Here is a 19,970-nt window from a genome sequence, read left to right on the forward strand (position 1 = left end):
TTTCTTCCAGAAAAGGCAGGTGGTGCACTGTAATGGTTGAGGCTCAGAACTGTTAACCTAAATTTAACTGGTTCAGTTCCATGCAAGGAGGTAACCATGAGCCGTCGGATGATTTCAGGGATTGAAAATAAGCTAAAACATATTAAAACTGCTTAACACACATAATTTATTTGCTAAATGGTGGGAATAATTTCAAAAAACATAATCCTGAATGCAGCTCTGCGGTGCAATGTACTCCACGGCTGGGATTCGTATGCCACTAATCTTTAAGTCCCCCCCCCCCCCCCCCCCCCTGTTTCAGTTATTAATGAGAGCTCAAACTAGCTCACAGAGCGGAGAAAGCCAAAGCAGGGATGATTGTACCTCTGTAATTTATGAACAGGAAACATTAAAGATTCATGACTATCTTCTTTTCAGCCTGTCAGCACGCTCCAGCCAACAGTGTTCATCACTGGCAGAGGGAAGGTGTGGAAAACGCATACAACAGGTCTTGTTCTCAGAGCGATTCGGTGCGTTATTCTGTCCTTGAGAATGTGGAGGGTGAAGAGTGGCAAAGGAGTTCATCAATAACCTCAATGCAGACCTTCATTTTTCCAACAGACAAGGTTCTTAAAGTTCCATCAGTCTCTCTCGTTCCCCCTATCGCTCACCGCGGAGTGTCGACGAGTTGACGGAGATGTTTCATCTTCAGCGTAATACCCGTCACTCTGTCACTTATGCCTCTTACAGCGTACGTAGTGGATGAGAATAACATAAACTCCCCTTATTATGGGAGAACATATTGCTTACTTTCTCTTGGAAATGTGCTCTCAGCCAAGGTGAATTTCACAAAGGTACTGCTATGATGATGTTCTGGCATGTTATAGGTGTCAATACAATGGCTGAAGGACATATAATAACTTTATCAATCTCTGGAGGTGATGCAGGTATGATTATGAGTTTAAAATCCTTATACCAAAGATAATATTGCAAGTTTTAATGCTACAATACGCACCTTTTAATGGGATAGTTCACCCCAAAATGAAATTTACACCGCCTCATGTCATTCCAAATGACTTGTTTTTTCTTTGTAACACAAAAGAAGTTATGTTGAAGAAAGTTCACATCTTCTTTTGTGTTCTATACAGAAGAAAGAAAGCTATACAAACATAAGGGTAAATTATGACAGAATTTCTCTTTTTGGTGAACTATCCCTTTAAGGAGCTTGACATTTGAGATTGTTCAGTTCAATAAACTATGGTTAATATCAAAACTGACATTTTAGATACAATACTGCAAGTTACTTGCTTTGTCTATTTGTGTTCCAATAATTAAAATGGCTAAAAAAAGAAGCAGCAGCAGAGCTATCGCACGCCTCTGAGCAACACATGGGTTGCTGGGTGAATCATTTGAATGAATGATTTAATGACTTGATCAATTAGACATATGAACAGCATATTAAATGGAATACTAAGTGACTCACTCTTTAAGATTGTTGCCACTTTTTTTGTTGAAAATCCAGGTAATTACAAACTCTACAAATAGAAGGTAATTCTGCTTTTTTATTATTATTTGTTGTGATTGGTTAAGTAAAAAAAATTAAACCAAAAGATAAGATAAAAAAAACCTGTGTGATAAGTCTCACAATAAACGAATTATTAACAACTTCCTTCAATAACAAAAGACGAATTGCTCAGATTCTGATTGGATGAATCACATTGAGAGGTGCACAGTATACACATAAACATATTAGTTTGCTCCATCTCTGAGAGTTGGTATTGGAAATAGCCAGGTTATGATGATGCGGTGCATTACCTGGCCATGAATGCTGTGTCAGAGCAACGCAAACAAATGACTTCATTCCGTTCGTTCCATTCCACCTTTGTACGCTCCGTCATCCTGACAGCCTTTGGGCTCCAGCGACACCGAATCTCCAGCCTCTCTCATTCCCCCATCATTCCACTCCTGCTACGCCTGGCCAAAGACATACAGCAAGGACAGAACGCTCTGTGCTTCCGATGTAAATGGGAAGTTTGTGACCGCACCCCAACCATTTCCCACCCAACAAAAAATGACATACGAGTAGGACACAATAAATAGCTTGTCAAGGGTATCTCTCTGTCTGTAGAGTAGACTTGTTTAGCGGGTTGGACTTTGGAAGAGAGGAGCAAAAAAGACAGAGATAAACAAACACAAATAGAAATTGATAGAAATGGAAATAGAAGCATAAAAATGACTAGATTGACAAAAGGTGCATTCTTTGAGCTTTTTCAGCCTTGACAAACTCTGTATGTATTCACTATAGCTGCTGTTTTCCAGTTGCTACTAGGTGACATTCTTTTTTGCCCTCCCCTTTTCTCCCTCCCCCTCGTTCTGTCTTGTAATGCAGCTCAGATAGGTTGACTATTGTAATGAGTTCAGATGCATGCTGGGATCTGTGTGGCGGCGTGCTGTCGCCGTGTCCTCAGCTGAAAGGCTGCTTATGTGAAGCAAAAAAGGTATTTAGCTTTTCTGAACACACAGAGACCAGGATTCTTTTTCATTCTTTTCACTATAAAGCAAATTATGACTATTAATACAGCATTTTCTCTGATAATAGAATTAATATCTGTGTTTGATGGCCTTTTTTTCCTCATGACAGCAGGATGTTGAAAGTAATTCCCTTAATAAAGGGAGCTTTTGGAGGGAAACAGTGGCGTGTATCTGCTAATGACATCAAAACAACAGGAGCCTGTAATAATTCATTTCAATAACAGATTTTTATTACTAAAATTAAAACTATTAATCCTTTGGGATTTATGATCAATGTTAAAAAATGTTTTGCAAATATCCTGAAATACGTCATACATAAATCTTGATATCAGGCTGAAAAGTACTCAAGACACTCTTCCTCACATTAATAGCCCAGGCTGTTCCCAGAGATGGTGGTGTGATGTATCCATTTCGCAAATGGGATCTTCTGTCCGATCAGATCAAGAAGGGCCATTTAGGTTCTAATGTGATTTGCTAATGTACTTTTATTTTATCTCTGCGTTTGGCAATTCATATTTAATGCTGTACTGTAGTCAGCTCAAATTGTATTATATTTTTTTTGTGAGACCAAAATGTTCAAATGTTATGAATTATGACTGGTTTTCTCTTTGTTGGGAACAAGGTGGTCTGTAATGCCTTGGAAAAACTATCTGTTTGCTTTCCCATTCATCTCAATGGCAGTTACCTGCTTAACTAGCACATCCAATAAATCGAGCCATTTAAAAAAAAAAGAGTATCTGTCTATTTCCAGTTAAATGTCAAAAACAATTATTGAAACGAGATACATTTACTTGAGAAGCAACACTGCACACAATATTATGACTTGTTTTCAGAAAATGTATCTTTAATATAACCCCCCCCCCCACACACACACACACACACACACAGACACACACACTTATTGTAAGAGTAAACAAGTTAACATTTATATTTATTGATTTAGCAGACAAGATGCACTTATATTCAAGATACGAGTCTAGGAAAACTAGTCTTCATATTTCATGCAGTTGTTGCTTCTCAAGTGCATTAAGCATTTAATTTTTTTTCTTTTTCTTTTTTTCCTGAGCTGACATTAAAAGTATAAGTAATATTTTATAGTATTTTTTTATATTTATAATATTTAAGTCTTAAATATTTTTAGTTATTTATTATATTTAAATAATAAATTGTGTGTGTGTGTGTGTGTGTGTGTGTGTGTGTGTGTGTGTGTGTGTGTGTGAGATACTCTGCCATTCAAAAATTTGGGGTCAATCATTTTTCTTTTTCTTAAATTTTTTTAATAAAAAATAAATATATAGCTTATATATTCTGATATACTGTAAGACATTGAAGACATTTACTGTGTAATGTTACACTAGTGTTCACATGTGGTTTTCTTGGACCTTGCCAATGCATTCGGGTCAGTGCCTCATGAGGTGCTGTGGACAGCCTTCAACTTCTTCCAAGTCCCAGAGGGCTGGTCAAAGCCTATTTCCAGGACCTCCAGTTCTGTGTTACAACTCAGGCTAGTACAACCGCCTGGCCGCAGTTGGAGATAGGCATAATTGCGGGCTGCACCATCTCCCCACTGGCCTTCACCATGGCAATGTAGTTAATAATTCGGGCATCTGGATGGGTGGTTGGAGGGGAACGTCTGAAGAGCGGGCTGCGGCTTCCTCCAATCAGGGCGTATATGGATGACATGACGACCATAAATATGGCTAATGCATGCACCAAACGCCTGCTGTACAAACTCCAGGGAAACATCATATGGGCACGAATGGAGATTAAACCCAGCAAGTCCCGCAGTATCTCCATTGTCAAGGGCCAGATCGTAAATGAGAGGTTCCACATCAATGACGAGCCGATATCAACTATCCTGGAGAAGCCAAGTTCCAGGTGGAACAACTGAAGCAGGATTCCATCAGTGGCCGGAAGCAGATCAACAGCACTGCTCTCCCAGGGAAGCTGAAGCTCTGGTGCTTTCAGTTCGGACTGATGCCCCACCTCATTTGGCCAATTTTCATCTATGTGGTCACCCTATCACACGCCTGGTCCTTTGGTCCAAATCTTGTCGACGTGTCTTCCTAGTGGAACTGACTTCCCCGTGGGAGGAAGCCATTGATGAGGAATTTGAAAGGAAAAGGTTGCGATATGCAGATTTGGCTGCCGAAGCAGAGGACCGGGGCTGGAAGGTAAACATGCGTCCAGTGGAAGTGGGTTGCAGGGGCTTTGTAACTAGTTCCACCACAAGGCTACTAAAGGAGTTTGTAATCGGAGGACAGGCTCAGCGGAAGACCATCAAAGACCTGGCAACCGCTGCTGAAAGAAGCAGTCACTGGCTGTGGCTGAAGCGGAAGGAGGCTGTATGGGCTGCTAAATGACCTCATGGAGCCTCCGGTGCGACACACACCCAGGTCTGATCAGCCTGTGGTGGGCCAGCCTCAGGTCAGGGTGTATTGTGTTAAAAGGCCGAAACACCCAATGAGGCCGGGGTGCACAACTGATTATGTGTCGTATTGGAGGCACCAGGCGATCATCCCCCAATCCAACCCCACCCAAGAGGACATCTTCAACAACAGCGCTTGCTGATTATCAAGGGATTTTAACATCTAGTCCTAAGAAGCATACTATTTCAGATAAATGCTCTTTTTTTACAACTCTATTCATTGAAGAATCCTGAAAAAAAATGTTTTAGCAGTTTTTCAACTTAATAACAAATGTTTCTCAAGCACCAAATAAGCATATTATAATGATTTCTGAAGGATCATGTGACCGAAGACTGGAGTAATGATGCTGAAAATTCAGCTTTGTCATAAGAATAAATTACATTTTAAAATGTATTAAAATGGAAAAAAAATCCTTAAAAAAGTTCTTAATTACTTTAAGTTCTTATTATTTAAAAATATGACTTTTTTCTGTATTTTTTATAAAATAAATGCAGTCTTTGTGAGCATAAGAAAGGTCTTTCAAAAACATAAAAAAAATCGTACGGACCCCAAACGCTCGATTGTATTTATTTTTGAGTCCATATGGTGCAGTTCCGGTGTCTACCAGCAGGACATAACTTGTCCATGCTTACCAGCTAAGCCTTGACCTATTGGTTTGCGGAAAGCATTTTTAGACAGGTCATCAAAAGACATTATAGGGCCATTTACTCGTGGCACATGGGCCAGCGGGATCTTGCATGGGTCGCTTCCACCATGCTAATATATTCTGTTTCTCCCTGCTGTCAAGTGCTGAGTGACAAATATAATTTGTGCTGCCATCTAATTGCCCTTAGGATTGTTGACAACGGAAAGAGAATAGAACAGAATGGCAAAGAGGAAAAAAAACGAATCAGAGCAAGTAACGTGAGAGGCTGAATATCTGGTTTATTGAATTGAGATGCTAATAAACTGGAGATATCACATGGAATCCGGATCCCACATAAAACCAAACACATTTACTGCCTTTACGTATAGGTAGGATGAGATCTGTAGCTCAGATTGCTGGTTCTGTATCTTAAAATCTGTACTCTCTGGAATTCTTGATTTTGATTGGTCAATTGTGATATGCTGTGGTCAATTGTTTTTTTTCTGTAATGACCTCAAAAAATTATATAATTGATTACTACCCATGCCAACATATCTCCTACATGGTTCTAGTATAATGTTTAGAGTTGGTTTTTATTCCACATAGGTATTGTGCCTGATGAAGACCTGATGGTCGAAACGTTGCACTTCTAAATACATTTGTTTGGATCTGCTATTTTCATTGTGTGTACTTCACTCTTCTTTTTTCTACTATTGTTATTTTGTTCTCCTGCATCTGAGCCCAATTAGGGTGTTTGGGATTTGCACAACTTTTTTTTGGTATTTCTAATTTAATGTCTCTCATATCACTCTGTGCTCCTAAAAATATTTTAACTTCAATCAATATTTCATGTTTTAGTATTTTCTGATTTGGTGAGTAGCCGCATAATAAGCCGGATAGTGTACAGTTAGGCAGTCATTATCACAAAATAAACCCCATCAGGCTGACACACAAGAGCAATATTTTGTGATAATGACCAGCTGACTGTCGACAATCCCTTATACAGCATAATGTCTCTTTTTCTGTCACTTTTCTCTCTTTATGACTCAGTCTCTCAACTCAATTCCATTTTAGAGTCAAATAATGAATGCTTGTGACATTATTTGCTTAGATTACGTTTCTGAAATGGGACGTGGCTTTCAATTAAGCTTCTATCTGAATAAGGGAAGCAATAGCAGGAAAGGTAGGCAACCACATAACTGCCATAATGACCACTTTTAATGACTTTGGTAAGAGCAGTGTGTCTCATTTGTATCGATGTGTTCGCTGGAGTTTTCAATTAGTGCTATCAGATGTCTGCATAGTTCAGTAACTCTCCTGTATGTAATAGGATGCATTGTGGCTGTTTTTATTTTATAATATGGAAGTATCCACTGAAGAGTTTGTAGTGTCCTTCATGAAGGGATTTACATTGATTTTATGACGTATTCATAACATTATGGGACTAATGTGTGTATATAATAGCGTAGTGGTTAAAGATCTGGGATGGCAACTTAAAGGTTGTAGGTTAAAACTCTCCAAGTGGTTATTTATGATCCATCACCATTGTCCCCTTGAGCAAAATACTTAGCACAATGGATGTTCCTGTAGTGAAGTCCTTACAAGACCTCACATTTGAACTATTTTTTCTTCTTGTCTGTGCTGTGATTTAGGAGATGCTGGGTCTGTCAGACTTACTGCCATACCGATCCAAAAGATCCCTGCTGGTGCCTCCCATGTTTGTCCCAGAGAACCAGCGAGCCCCCTTTCCCAGGTCTATTGGAAAGGTAAGACCTTGCATTTGCAATTCTCTTTCACTTTAACTTAGTGCTACTAACGTGCTTGGCCACCATGATTGTGGTCAACCATAGTTTTGTAGTTAGGACACCTATCAGTGTGACAGTGCTACTTGATGGTTTAGATAACCAATTTTTTTTTGTTCAGGCTCACTTAGCTCTGATTAAGGCAAATGAATTAGCAGAGAAATTATGCATGGGATGATATATTTACAAAGGCAAAGCTGGAAGTTCACCTTGGTCACCATGGGGGGGGGGGGGGGGGGGGGGTAAGCTTTTATGTAAAAATTATTGCAGAAAATAAACCTTGACAAAGAAAGGTTTTTAAATGTATTCAACAATGTAATCTTCACAAATGAACAGGTTTTTAATGAATTTTGAAGCCCAAAATCCCCAAAAATAAAATCTAAAGTTAGGTTATAAATGAACTACATTATGGTCACATGACCATAGGTCACAGCATCCCCACCACGAAGCTTCCGAAAAGTATTTCATATAAAATAAACAAGTTGGAAAGTTTTTGCATTCTCATTTAGCCTCTAGCAACTGGCTTTTTCAAGACATATACAATCTTAAAAACAAAACTAGTGGAGTATTACCAAAGTAATGTGTTACAATATTTCGTTACTCCCTAAAAAGTACCGAATTGCCTTACTTAGTTACTTTTTATGGAAAGTAATGTGCTACATTACATTTGCGTTACTTTTTCCTCACCTGGGCTGTTCTAATTTTGGCAAATAAAGGCCCTTTTACACCAAAATAGAAATGAATAAGCCTCCGGCTGAAGGAAAGACAAATTCATGCCTGTACAGAGGAGGGCGCATCTCAAACAAACCTCTGGAAGAATAGGACACAGGAGAAGAAAATTCAACACTTACTTCAGCGAAAGAAAATAACAGAAAATAAATTAAAAGAAGAAATTTGATATTTATTCAAAGCCTATTAGTATGGTTGAATTAGATCATTGAAGGTCAGCAGCAAAAAGTGAGATGCATAAAGTGAGATTAAATACATAATGTATATTTCTGTTATTTAACATAGTTAAATAGTGCAGGTTTATTCTGAATATCTTAATATTCTGAGTTTGCATTTAACTGTTTTTATTAACTTTAAAGAATACTGAATCTGTTTTTGTGCAAGTGAGATGAGTAAATGCCTGCTCACTTTAAGTCTAGAACTACAATAACCATCATGTGTACACAGCGCACACAACGCCTCTGCTCCTCACTCCCAATGACTATCAGCATATGGACAAGAGAGATGTCAGCCAATAAAGGGGAAATCAAACTTTTGAAAAAAAGTAACTTTACTAGTTACTTGAACAAGTGATCTGATAAGTGATCTTACGCTACTTGTAATGCAATTACCCCCAACACTGGGTATTACTGGGTGTATTATGTTATAGAAAAAAAAGATGAAAACATTTAAACAAAAATGACACACACATTGACATCTGGACGATTGAATCCAAAGTGCAAAAATACTAACTTGTTTTGGGGTTTTTAGGACTAATTTTCTTCAGCATCCTATTAGTGCAAAGTAAGGCAAAATGAATACTTTACTGCTAAGAATACACATCCTTGCTGCCCTAGCGAGAAAATGGACATGTTTTCCTTTACATTCTCTTGAGTAACTTTTGGTCTGATTTGCATTGCTGTGTCCCTGAGGGTTGTTCGTCATAGATGGTGATTCGAGGATCCTGCTGCACTTAGGTCAGCGTTGAAATGTATCACCACTTTGATTCGCACAAGGTCTTTCCTTCAAGCGGTGTTGGCCGGAGTCGTAATTGTTGAAAGATGTGAAGAAACTAGTCGAGGACGTGTAGAAAGTAATTCTAACTTAACTTGATTTTTCTTTGCAGTGTTTTTTAAGAACACATTTAATGTGCTTTGAAAATGGTGCTATTGAAAATACGTAATTTTTTTTTCAATTTGCTTCATCGTTTCGGTTCAGATTTGTGTATTCTGGTTTCTTTGTTTGGCACTTTTTCTTTTCTTCTTTGTTTTTTTTTCAGGGATCTATATTTTCAAACACATCTGAGACCAAAAATAAGGCAGAAAAGAAATAAAACATGCTGGAAAGTTGTAAGAAAAGACAACACAAACCAAGCTCTGCACATCATTCTTGATTTGCAAGCTTAAGATATGGGAGTTTTGCCCTAGTTGTGCCCCTGCCCGATTTTTATCACCATACCAGCCTTTGTATATGGATGTCCCGAGGGAGATTCTGCAGATTTTTGCTGAATATTTCTGAGCTTTGAGGTGATGCCATCGGTTCAGCCATGTTTTTTAATACAATATTCGAGTGCTGTTTTACCATTCAGGGTGAACGATAAAAGAAAATGGAAATGTAATGTCGGAGGAAAATAATTTGTTTTGGAGATGCGGGTTTACAACAGGAAACCAAGAGGTAGAATCAAACGTTTTTGGCACTTCCTGTTCACTTTCTTTTTGTGGCTGTGTCTCAGCGTGGGCTGGGGTTATTCCTTAGTGAAATAAACGTGCTAGATTACTGTGGCACAGTGAATAAACCACACTGTGTGCCATTTTTAATGCAAGGGCTGAATTGTATTACAATTTTTCCCACCGACAGAATAACCCCTCCACACTGCTCATGGATTACTATACTTCAGCAAGTGGAAGAAAATACAGAGAGGTCCATTGAGAGTGTGATGAGGCTGACCTCCAACAGCCTCTTATATACATCTACTGTACATATACTGTACGCTCTCTCAATCTACAGGACCTCTCTTGCAGCAGTTTCTCATTAGCGAAACAAACAAGGGGACCGGCTACTGTGACCTATTTCATTTTATAGCACTGCTGTATATTGGAAACCAGGCAAAATGGATTTTCCACATGGATAAATCTTGTTTCCTTGCGCTTTTTACCGACCATATGGCGTACATTCATTTTTCATAATTTCCACTGAATGGGAAGGCTGAAGGAAATTGGGAATTGCCCCCTAGGATGATGGAAGCTTGAAACAGAGGGGTTTCCCAGATGTTTTTGTTTTCTCTGGGAAATGCAGTAAACATGTTGGGTGTTTGGAAAAGCCTTCCGTTTTTGTTAATATCATTCTAGTGGGACCTTGTTTATTTTTATTATTGTCGTATACGAAGATGAATCACGCTGCCACTGATTATTTGCTCACAATTTTAGAAAAGCCACTAACTGAATAAGAGACACTGTGATAGATTTGCCATCACAATCCTTCTAGGCTCATTAGATTATACAATTTATTGTACATCCTCTTTGATTTTATGCTGACACCTACTGGTGTGGATGCATGACGTTTGATTATTAAATGGGTCCACTTCACACCCAAAGGTTTTTTTTATTTTTTTTTATCTAGCTTTTTTGTCTTCTTACTCTGTGTAGAATAAAACTGTTTTTTTTTTTTTTTTTTGGCCAAAAGTGTACAAGTAATTTTCATTTAATCTTTGCACACTTTAAACAGTTGCTTCTTCTATCTTTTAATTATATTTTATAGTTCTAGATGTTGATCCCTGTTGGAAGGAATTGTGATGCGATTATTTAGAGAGGTTTCATTTGATAAAAAACACTCTGTCCACCCCTGTTCTGTTATTCCACAAGTTAAATCATACAATGGGGCAAGTGGTTTTACTTTATCCCTTTCTGTAGAGATGAGTTCTATTGGATGGTGTTGACTTGAGATCCACTCTCGGTTAAGGGGACTTGAAGTATTGGAAAAGTAATAAAGAAAAGATTTGCCCTGATTCCTGTTCTGGCTTTGACATCAGTCTGCTGTGGGATTATGGGGGATTTATTATGGTGGAGTGTTCACCTGTAGCACTGCAATCTCACAAATGGGAAAAAGTCCAGAGGTTCCCTCTCGGACCTGCCTGTAATTGTCCCTGGGCTGGTTTTTATGGGCAGTGGTGTTTTTCTGTTCTATAATGTCCTGGACAAAACCTCCCCACAGCGATTGAATTGCTCAGTTTATGTGTGCTTTTTGGCACCCAGAGCTGAAACACTGTCCGTATTTTGTTGCTTCACAGTTTCACTCATTCTCACTATCTGCAATAGTTTTCACCAATCAGAAGAAATATTTGTGCTATCTCACACAGAAGTGTTGATGAATGGTGTTGGATGTGTTTATTTGTCTGTATGTCAGTGCATCATTAACACTGGTGGGTGCTGTTCGTCTTTCATTTCGTTTTGACCTTGCGTTAACAAACAAAGATGAGTCTCATGTGAAGAGAGAGAGAGAGAGAGAGAGAGAGAGAGAGAGAGAGAGAGAGAGAGAGAGAGAGAGAGAGAGAGAGAGAGAGAGAGAGAGAGAGAGAGAGAGAGAGAGAGAGAGAGATGGCAAGAAAGAGAGTTTCTGTGCTCTAGAGTTTAAGTGCTTCTTGTAGATATCTTTGTGCCTCTTGTTTTGCACTCTATAGAGTATGACCCCTTCTCTCTCTGTCGTACTACGGAGTATTTCTTCCCTCACACTGAAAGCCACTTGTCAGCAGCAGACATAAGAGCTGAGATATTTGTTTTGAAATAAATGAATACTTTTTTTCAGCAAGGATGCATTAAATTGTGACAAAAGTGACAGGAAATCTATTTAAAATAAATGCTGTTCTTTTGAACTTTCTAGTAATCAAAGAATCCTACAAAAACGGTCAGATTCCACAAAAATAAAGCAGCACAACTGTTTTCAACATTGATGGTAATAAGAAATGTTACTTGAGCACCAAATAAACATATTAGAATGCTTTCTGAAGAATCATATGAGACTGAAAACTTGAGCAAATTATTTGCCATCACAGGAATATACAGTATTACATTTTAAAGCATATTGAAATAACAAATATTTGATATGGCAAAAGTACTGTATTTCACAATATTACTGTTTTTACTGTATTTTTGATCAAATAGATACAGCCTTGGTATGATTTTGTTTTATTTTATCGTATTTTTAGAACAAAATGTGGAAGTATCTGTCGGTAATTTCAACCACACAACCCAGTAAAACTTCATGTGAGAACCCATTACAAATTACAAATTGAACAGCTCTTGTTTTGATTCTTAGACGTGGCCCAGGTCTGATCACTTAGAAAAGTATTAGCACACGATTCCTCAGCCAGCGGATACTTTCTCAGTATCTTTCATGTCCAAAGCACAAGCATTGTGGGGCATTTTATACAGAGTTAAATACTAAGGGTTAGGGGGGTTGTTCAAATCTACAACCTGAAATTTGAGCAATAGTAATAGTGATGCTTCTCTTAGCAACCACCACTTAGTTCCTGCTTTTTGGATTGTTTTCTAAGGAAAAGTTAAGTGCACTGTGTCTAATACACAGTCCTTTTGACATCAATTTCCATTCAAAGTCAAGCATCCGTAATTTGAGAGAAATTATACACCACTGCAGTGCTCACACAGCCGAAAGCTATCACAGTAGAAAGACAGAGTGAAAGAATAAGAAAGTGAGGACATATCCTCTCCTCCCCTTCAGTGCTGTATTGTCAGACAAGTTCGAGTCGGGTCCCTCCTTCCTGTCATATACATGCAGTGGCAAGAAACAGCTGCTCTTTCATGTCCTCCCTGCTCCTAATGAGAGCTGATAGAAATAGGTGAGCGTCTCCCTCAGGGCGGTGCGCTGACATCTAATGACTGAGAAGAAAGCCAGGGGAGACTGTGTAGGATTGTGTGTGTTTGTGTACATGTGTTTGTTTGTACGTACAAATAAAGCACCACCGGTGCACACACTGTAAACAGCGAGGCAGCGCCTGGAAGGAAGTTTCCACGGGCTCAATCGCCCCACCACACTAGTAGCCTTGATCATTATAAACTTGTCTTGTCACTTTCAGACAGTTTCTTGTATTTTACACGCCACACAATGGATGAATTTTGCTTGAAAGTGAGCATCAGTATGCCCTGCTCACACTGAAGAGCACACGAAGGGTGCAGGATGTTACTGTCATATATATATATAACTACTGTAAAAAGTTTAGGGTTGGTAAGGGTTTTTAATGTTTTGAAGTCTCTTATGCTCAAAGCTGCATTAAATTGAACAAAAATACATAAAAGTAGTGAAATACTGATCATTGGGCGTTATTACCGATTATAGATTGATATTGGAAATTAAATAGTTGCTCATTTCCTCCTATTATTTACATTTATATGACATTTTCTGTCATCTAATGTGTACAAGTAATTTATAAAATCTTCAATCTCAAAACGAATCTCAAATATGAATATCCATTTTTCATACTGTACATTATTTTGTCGTCAAGTCACTTTTATTTCTATAGCGCCTTATAGAATACAGATTGTTTCAAAGCAGCTTTACAGTAATAGACCAGAAAATAATGATCAAGATGATCATGTTGTTTAGCATTTAAATGCTAATTTCACATTATAGCATTAAAACGACTATTTTAGTTTTTAGCGTTTTATTTTTAATTTATTTCGACAAAATTATATAGAATTTTAATGTTTGACCTTTTAACATGAAAAAAAGGCTTTTACTGTCAGTCCATCTCCATTTTCCTCCGATAGTAAAATCTCAAGTATAATGGCAGACTTTATGGCCACTATTTGCTGTCCCAACCTGCCCACCTCCGTGCAATTTCCACCCTCTTCCATCCATTACATCTCATCAGTCTACGTTTTTGTTCTTTTCTAATTCTCTCTCGTGCTGAAGGAGACCATCGCACCTTTAATAAAGTACCTGGGAAGTACACAGAGAAAAGTTGTGTTTTATTGTTCTGTCGGATCAATATCGCAGCTGCGTGCAGCAAACAGCAGAATGAAAACAACCTCCATAGCAACCACTCACAAGACGTTCCCGGAGCCGTTAAGGAGTACTTCACAAGGCCAAAAGCAGCGTGGGAGGAAAACAGGCACGACTTGGAGACAAGAGAAAGAAGAACTGAGCCTGACGGACTCTTGTGGCGTGGGACTGCTGTAAACAAGCGACACTGCAGTTTGTTCGGGTATCTTTTGGCTCTCTCACAATGGACAGAAGAGTTCATTTACAGATGACCTGCGGTGGGATTCAAACACGATTGTGTCACAGGCTGCCTGCTATAGGAAAACTCTTTGCTGGGCTTCCTGACTGGAGTTTTTGGGAAGAAACTGCAACCCTGCTGAAAAGAACACAGCTTAAACCAGCAGTTTTTTCTGGACTTGATTTAAGCTGATTTAAACTTGTTATGCTGGTTTTCCAGTCTGACAAATGTCTAAAACCCCCTTAAAACCAGCAAACCAGACCAGCCTGCAGTTTAGTTTTTGTTGTTGGTGTTGTTGTTTTTTGTCAGCATGAAACAACTTGCCACCCCTTCTGACTCTTTTGTAAAAACATATATATGGACATATGGCTTACATTTCATGCATTTAATGCCATTAATTAATCAGCATAAATCAAAACTGCCAAACGTTACCGAATGAAATGAAAACGGTATAAAACAAACTAGTTTACAAAGAATATACTTCAAAGTGTACTTTCAGCTAAAAAAAAATTCTACGGGTATTTATCTAGTAAACTATCAGTATATATATAAGTTCACTTGTAGTATACCGGTAGTTGCAATAAACGAACAGCAGTTGTAAACTAAAAGAGACCATAACTGAGCGAACCTGAGGACGCTATATGCGTTGTTCGCTTTGAATCAAATAAAATAGTAAAGTCAATAATGTGCGGTAGAGTGTTCTTATTTTTGGCAGTTGTAAACTAGTTGTACACTCAAAGTTTACTACTGTAAGTTTAGACATAAAGTATTCTTAAAATGATACTTATATACACTAAAAGTCGATCAATATAGTAGTACAACCAAGTAGTACTGAAATATTGTACCCTTACAAGTATTTACATTTTACATTTATGCATTTGGCAGACGCTTTTATCCAAAGCGACTTACATTGCATTTCAAGGTCCACATTTACATTCTTATCAGTTCTTGCTTTCCCTGGGAATCGAACCCATGACCTTGACGTTGCAAGCACCAACGCTCTACTGTCAACGCTCTTACTAAGTAACTTTACTTAATTATACTTCATAAAAATAGACTTGAAGTATACTTGTTTCTTTGTAAGGGCTAGCATACTTCACAAAGAGAAATGAATGTCTCTATAAAAAGTAGCAAGTGTTGCTTTTATCAATACTATCTAGCTTTATTTGAAACAATAAACCAATTGCACGTCAAGAAAATGATAATGAATACAGTACTGTGTGTGTGTGCTTGCGTTTCTGTCAGCGTGACTGCTTGATTTGTTGTTTTCACGATTCTCTTCAGTCCATGTTACAGTCGTGTACATTAACAGCCCGTCCACTGAACTATAGCTTTTATTGTGCTATAAAATTCTGCAATTTCACAGCTGTTTGCCGGCCACAGTAAATACACCAGGATTTGAAGGCCGCCTCCTGTGAAGCCTGCATTTGTGTTCACCAGAGTCTTAGCGAAACCACTCGCTACATTTCTCAGAATAATAATGTTCTCTAAGTTAACAGAGCCTGTAATTATAAAGGAGAAAAACAGTATTAGTGTATGATCTGGCAGAAAGGATCTGTGTGGGGAAGATAAATAAAGCTAACAGGGGCTTTTCGTGTGGACAATTACTTTGCTTGGTTTCATTTTCTAAATGGGATATTTCATCTTAAGCTTAATTACAAGATATCAGAGAGTTCAAGGTGGGCAGCCTTTGTGATTCGATACACGCACTGGGGTTTATTGCTCTGATAAAATAACTTTTAGAAAGGTTCTTTCACACAAAAGGGGCTTCATAAAAAGGGTCTGTTGTTAATTTGTATTTAAAGTCATTAGGTAGTTACTGAGCCTTCATTAGCGAGGGAAGCTGCTTGCTACAATCTAATTTGCACAAAATATACCAAATGAACTGCAGGCGGTAGCACTGGTCACACTAAAGGGTGTTTTAATATACAAATAGATCTCATTTACAAACTTCAGCTACTATATTAAAACCCTGAGTTAACATAATCATATGGAGAGTGGTTATGACTTCTCACTGTGTGTTCATCATTGCCAGCGAGAATCATTCGGTAATTATTTCAAACTATTTAAAATGTGAGAGCAATCAAATGAAAGTATATTTAGCATGTGTGCATGTTATATTCACACGTAACTGTATTTGTCTGTGAGTGTGTGTTGGTGTAATTAACGTTTCTTGTTTTCTTTGCTTTTAACTTGCAACACTGATGAAACACAATGGACTTTTCTGCATTTACCCAGTCGCATGTGAGTACTGCTGACAAACTTCAACCAATGAAAAATCTACACACCAATAGTCTGTATTGTGTTTTATTGTTTATTATTGATAGACCGATACTGATTATTTTAAGTGTCCAATATCTGATATGTGCAATTGGTTTTTAACATTGTTTTGGCACGATTATAACTAAATAATAATCATCCATCCATCCATCCATCCATCCATCCATCCATCCATCCATCCATCCATCCATCCATCCATCCATCCATCCATCCATCCATCCATCCATCCATCCATCCATCCATCCATCCATCCATCCATCCATCCATCCATCCATCCATCCATCCATCCATCCATCCATCCATCCATCAGTTTTAGTGGTTTGTAACTTAGCTTGATTAACATGTTTGTACAATCCTGTGACCTAGGTGATCTCATCCGACATGAAGGAAGACCACATCTTCCGTCTGACAGGAAGGGGAGCAGATCAAGACCCTAAGGGTGTGTTCAGCATCAACCGACTGACAGGAGAGGTGGCGGTTAGCCGAGCCCTGGATCGCGAGGCCATCGCGTACTACCATGTGAGTGCCATATTAAATCTGTTATCTGCTGCGTTCTGTTTCCTCCACTGCATACCGTCAGTGAGTATGTAGAAGTTCAGTTAAAGAGCTTCACATGAAATCTGCAGGTTTATTTAAGTCATATTAGACCGTTGGACGAATAACCAAACGTCCCTAATCGAAAAGAAACGATGTGTTTGCTTCACTCCATGCATCAAGGCGATTAATGGCTGCAATGACTCGTGTCTCTTCGGCAGCCAGCGAGAGGCTCAGTGAAGGAAAGCCGACTGCTGTACAGGATGTGGGACTACAGTTAGAGGAGCCAGTTATACTACACAACGTGTGCGAGATCAATGATGCAGCTGTCAGCTGGCCTGTCAGACACTCGCCTAATGTGGGTTGCGAGTTTGTGCGTGCGAACACAGTGGTCTGACGGTGATTTACTTGGGTTTATTTGACAGCTTTAGAAGAAGGGGGAAAAAACTCTCTTTAAAGATCTCATTGAACCAAAATTAGAGTTTTGTGGCTTTTAGTCCATGTGTGTTACACTACTGCTCAAAAGTCTGCATTCAGAACAATTAATAATAATAATAATAATAATAATAATTTTGTTCAGAAAGGATGCATTAAATTGATCAAAAGTGACAGTAAAGACATATAATGTTACTAGAGATTTATATTGCAAATAAATTGTTCTTTTAAACCTTTTACCAATTAAATAATTATTTAAAATTGTCACAATCCGCATACTAATATTAAGAAGCACAACCTTTTTCAATATTGATAATAAGAAATGTTACTTGAGCTCAAAATCATCATATTATAATTATTTCTGAAGGATCATGTGACACTGAAGACTGGGGTAATTATGCTGAATATTCAGCTTTGCATCACAGGAATAAATTACAATTTAAAATAAGAAAACAGTTATTTCAAATCAGAATAGTATTTCACAATATGACTGTATTTATTGTATTTTTGATCAAATAAATACACCCTTGGTGAGCATATAAGGGATTCCCCCCCCCCTTTTTTTTACACATTACAAAATCTAAAAAATGTTAGTATAACTTTGAGACTATTTATATTGTCTCGAAAATGTTGACAATTTACTTTTTGGTGATTTACAATTTAATGATGACTCTCAAGTTGCACTTCACAAATGTTTTGTCCAATCAGATGCTCTCTAGAATAAGTATGTCCCTCCCCCTGCCAATACTGGTATCTGCAACTATAAAATAAGGTCTGTAATACCTGGAAAAATCATTCTGAAATCCATTTATCTTGTCAGCCGGTGCAGGACTAAAGTTTATTGGCTAGCCCTTCGATAAATCCCACCCCCTTCTTGTTTTAATAGGCAATACATCAAAACATGAAAGAAATTTCTTGGTGCCTTTAACCTGAAATAGTAAGACCTTTCAATATGTAGAGCTTTGCCAAAAGAAAGGACCACCCTGTGGCAACTCCAGATAACAAGATAGACAATACGATTCCTTTGAATTGTTTGCTCGGTTGAGCGAGCTGTTACTTTGATTCAAGAATTCGAGAGCTCTTGTTCTCTTTCTCTTTGTGTCCTCTGTCGTTTGACAGATAAAGGAGGGTTTACCTGGTTTTCTATCCCCCTGTAGAGGAGAACTAAAGCGGCACTGCTTAGTTTGATATCCACCTGTCTGGCTAACAGCTTTAATAAAATAAGAGTTGCTCTTCTTCTACCATGGTTTTGTTGTGCCCCACTGTTATGCTCCGATAAAGTGTTCTTAGTAAGGTTTTTGAAAAATCTCTGTCAGCCTGACGCCTTGGCTCGTCTTTTTAATGAAAAAAGTCTTCTTTTTCTAATAAGAGATCATTCCTTATTATTGCTTCTTTTGTGATAGCACACATGCTGTTCTTGCTTCAAACTTTAAGTCGGGCGAGGGTGTGTGTTTGGGCCAAGAAAAGATCTGTGAGGAAAGATGGCAGATTGCAAATCACTTACTTGGGGGCGTCCTCCACCAGCTGAGGAAATGTGCTTGAGTTGGAAGGGAATGCTAACTGATTTTGGGAAGTAACTGTTAGCACTAAAAGTAGCGACGCTTACGTTTTTCTGTAGCTGGTTTCCAAGTAGTGTAGCGCTTGTGGTTGTAGTAACTTTTTTTTTTTTTACAGAGTTATATTGTGAAATATTATAAAAATTTGAAATGTATATATATATTTACTTTTTTAAATTAATTGTTTTATGGTTAAATGTAATTTATTCTCGTGATGGCAACACTGATTATTCTAATATACTGATTTAGTGCTCAATAAATATTTATTTACTTATTATTCTTATCAATATTGAAAACAATGTTGTGTCGTTCTGCTTTATATATATATATATATATATATATATATATATATATATATATATATATACATATATATATATATATAAACTGTGATACATTTTTTGATGAATGGAAAGTTAAAAAGATCAGCATTTATTTGAAGTGGATTTTTTTTTTTGCAATAATGTAATTGTTTTTACTGTCTATTTTGACAAATTTAATGGATCATTGCTCAATAAAGTTGTTAATTTCTTTAAAAAAAACATCTTACCACAATAGTTTATGTAGCATTGGAAAGTCAAACATTATGAAAATAGCGTATTTTCTTAGCGATATTTGCTATTTACACTAACTGAAAATAGAGATAGATTATAGAGATAGACATAAATACTGGCAGATACTATTTTCACCTTAGTGTTGGTGTACCTGAAACGGTATGCAATAATAACATAGTGTAAATGATTATATTTAATAAAATTAATTGGGACAATAAAGCCCTCCCTACTCCTAACCCTAACCTGCATATTTTCTCCATTTTTATTGAAATTAATTGGCTTTCCGATCTGATATGTGATGGAA

At 37.7% G+C, this 19,970-nt stretch overlaps 1 protein-coding gene across 1 annotated transcript in view; it reads left to right on the forward strand.

Annotated features, from left to right (window-relative positions):
- The window catches only part of cdh13 (cadherin 13, H-cadherin (heart)), a 352,089-nt gene that overhangs the window by 155,232 nt on the left and 176,887 nt on the right, over positions 1 to 19,970 (forward strand). The window contains exons 4-5 of the mRNA XM_079621335.1: positions 7,218 to 7,331; positions 16,954 to 17,106. Coding sequence (XP_079477461.1) covers positions 7,218 to 7,331; positions 16,954 to 17,106 — 267 coding nt within the window. The remainder of the gene's footprint in view (positions 1 to 7,217; positions 7,332 to 16,953; positions 17,107 to 19,970) is intronic.

The sequence above is a fragment of the Phoxinus phoxinus genome, assembly GCF_949152265.1.
Source record: "Phoxinus phoxinus genome assembly, chromosome: 8".
Taxonomy (NCBI): domain Eukaryota; kingdom Metazoa; phylum Chordata; class Actinopteri; order Cypriniformes; family Leuciscidae; genus Phoxinus; species Phoxinus phoxinus.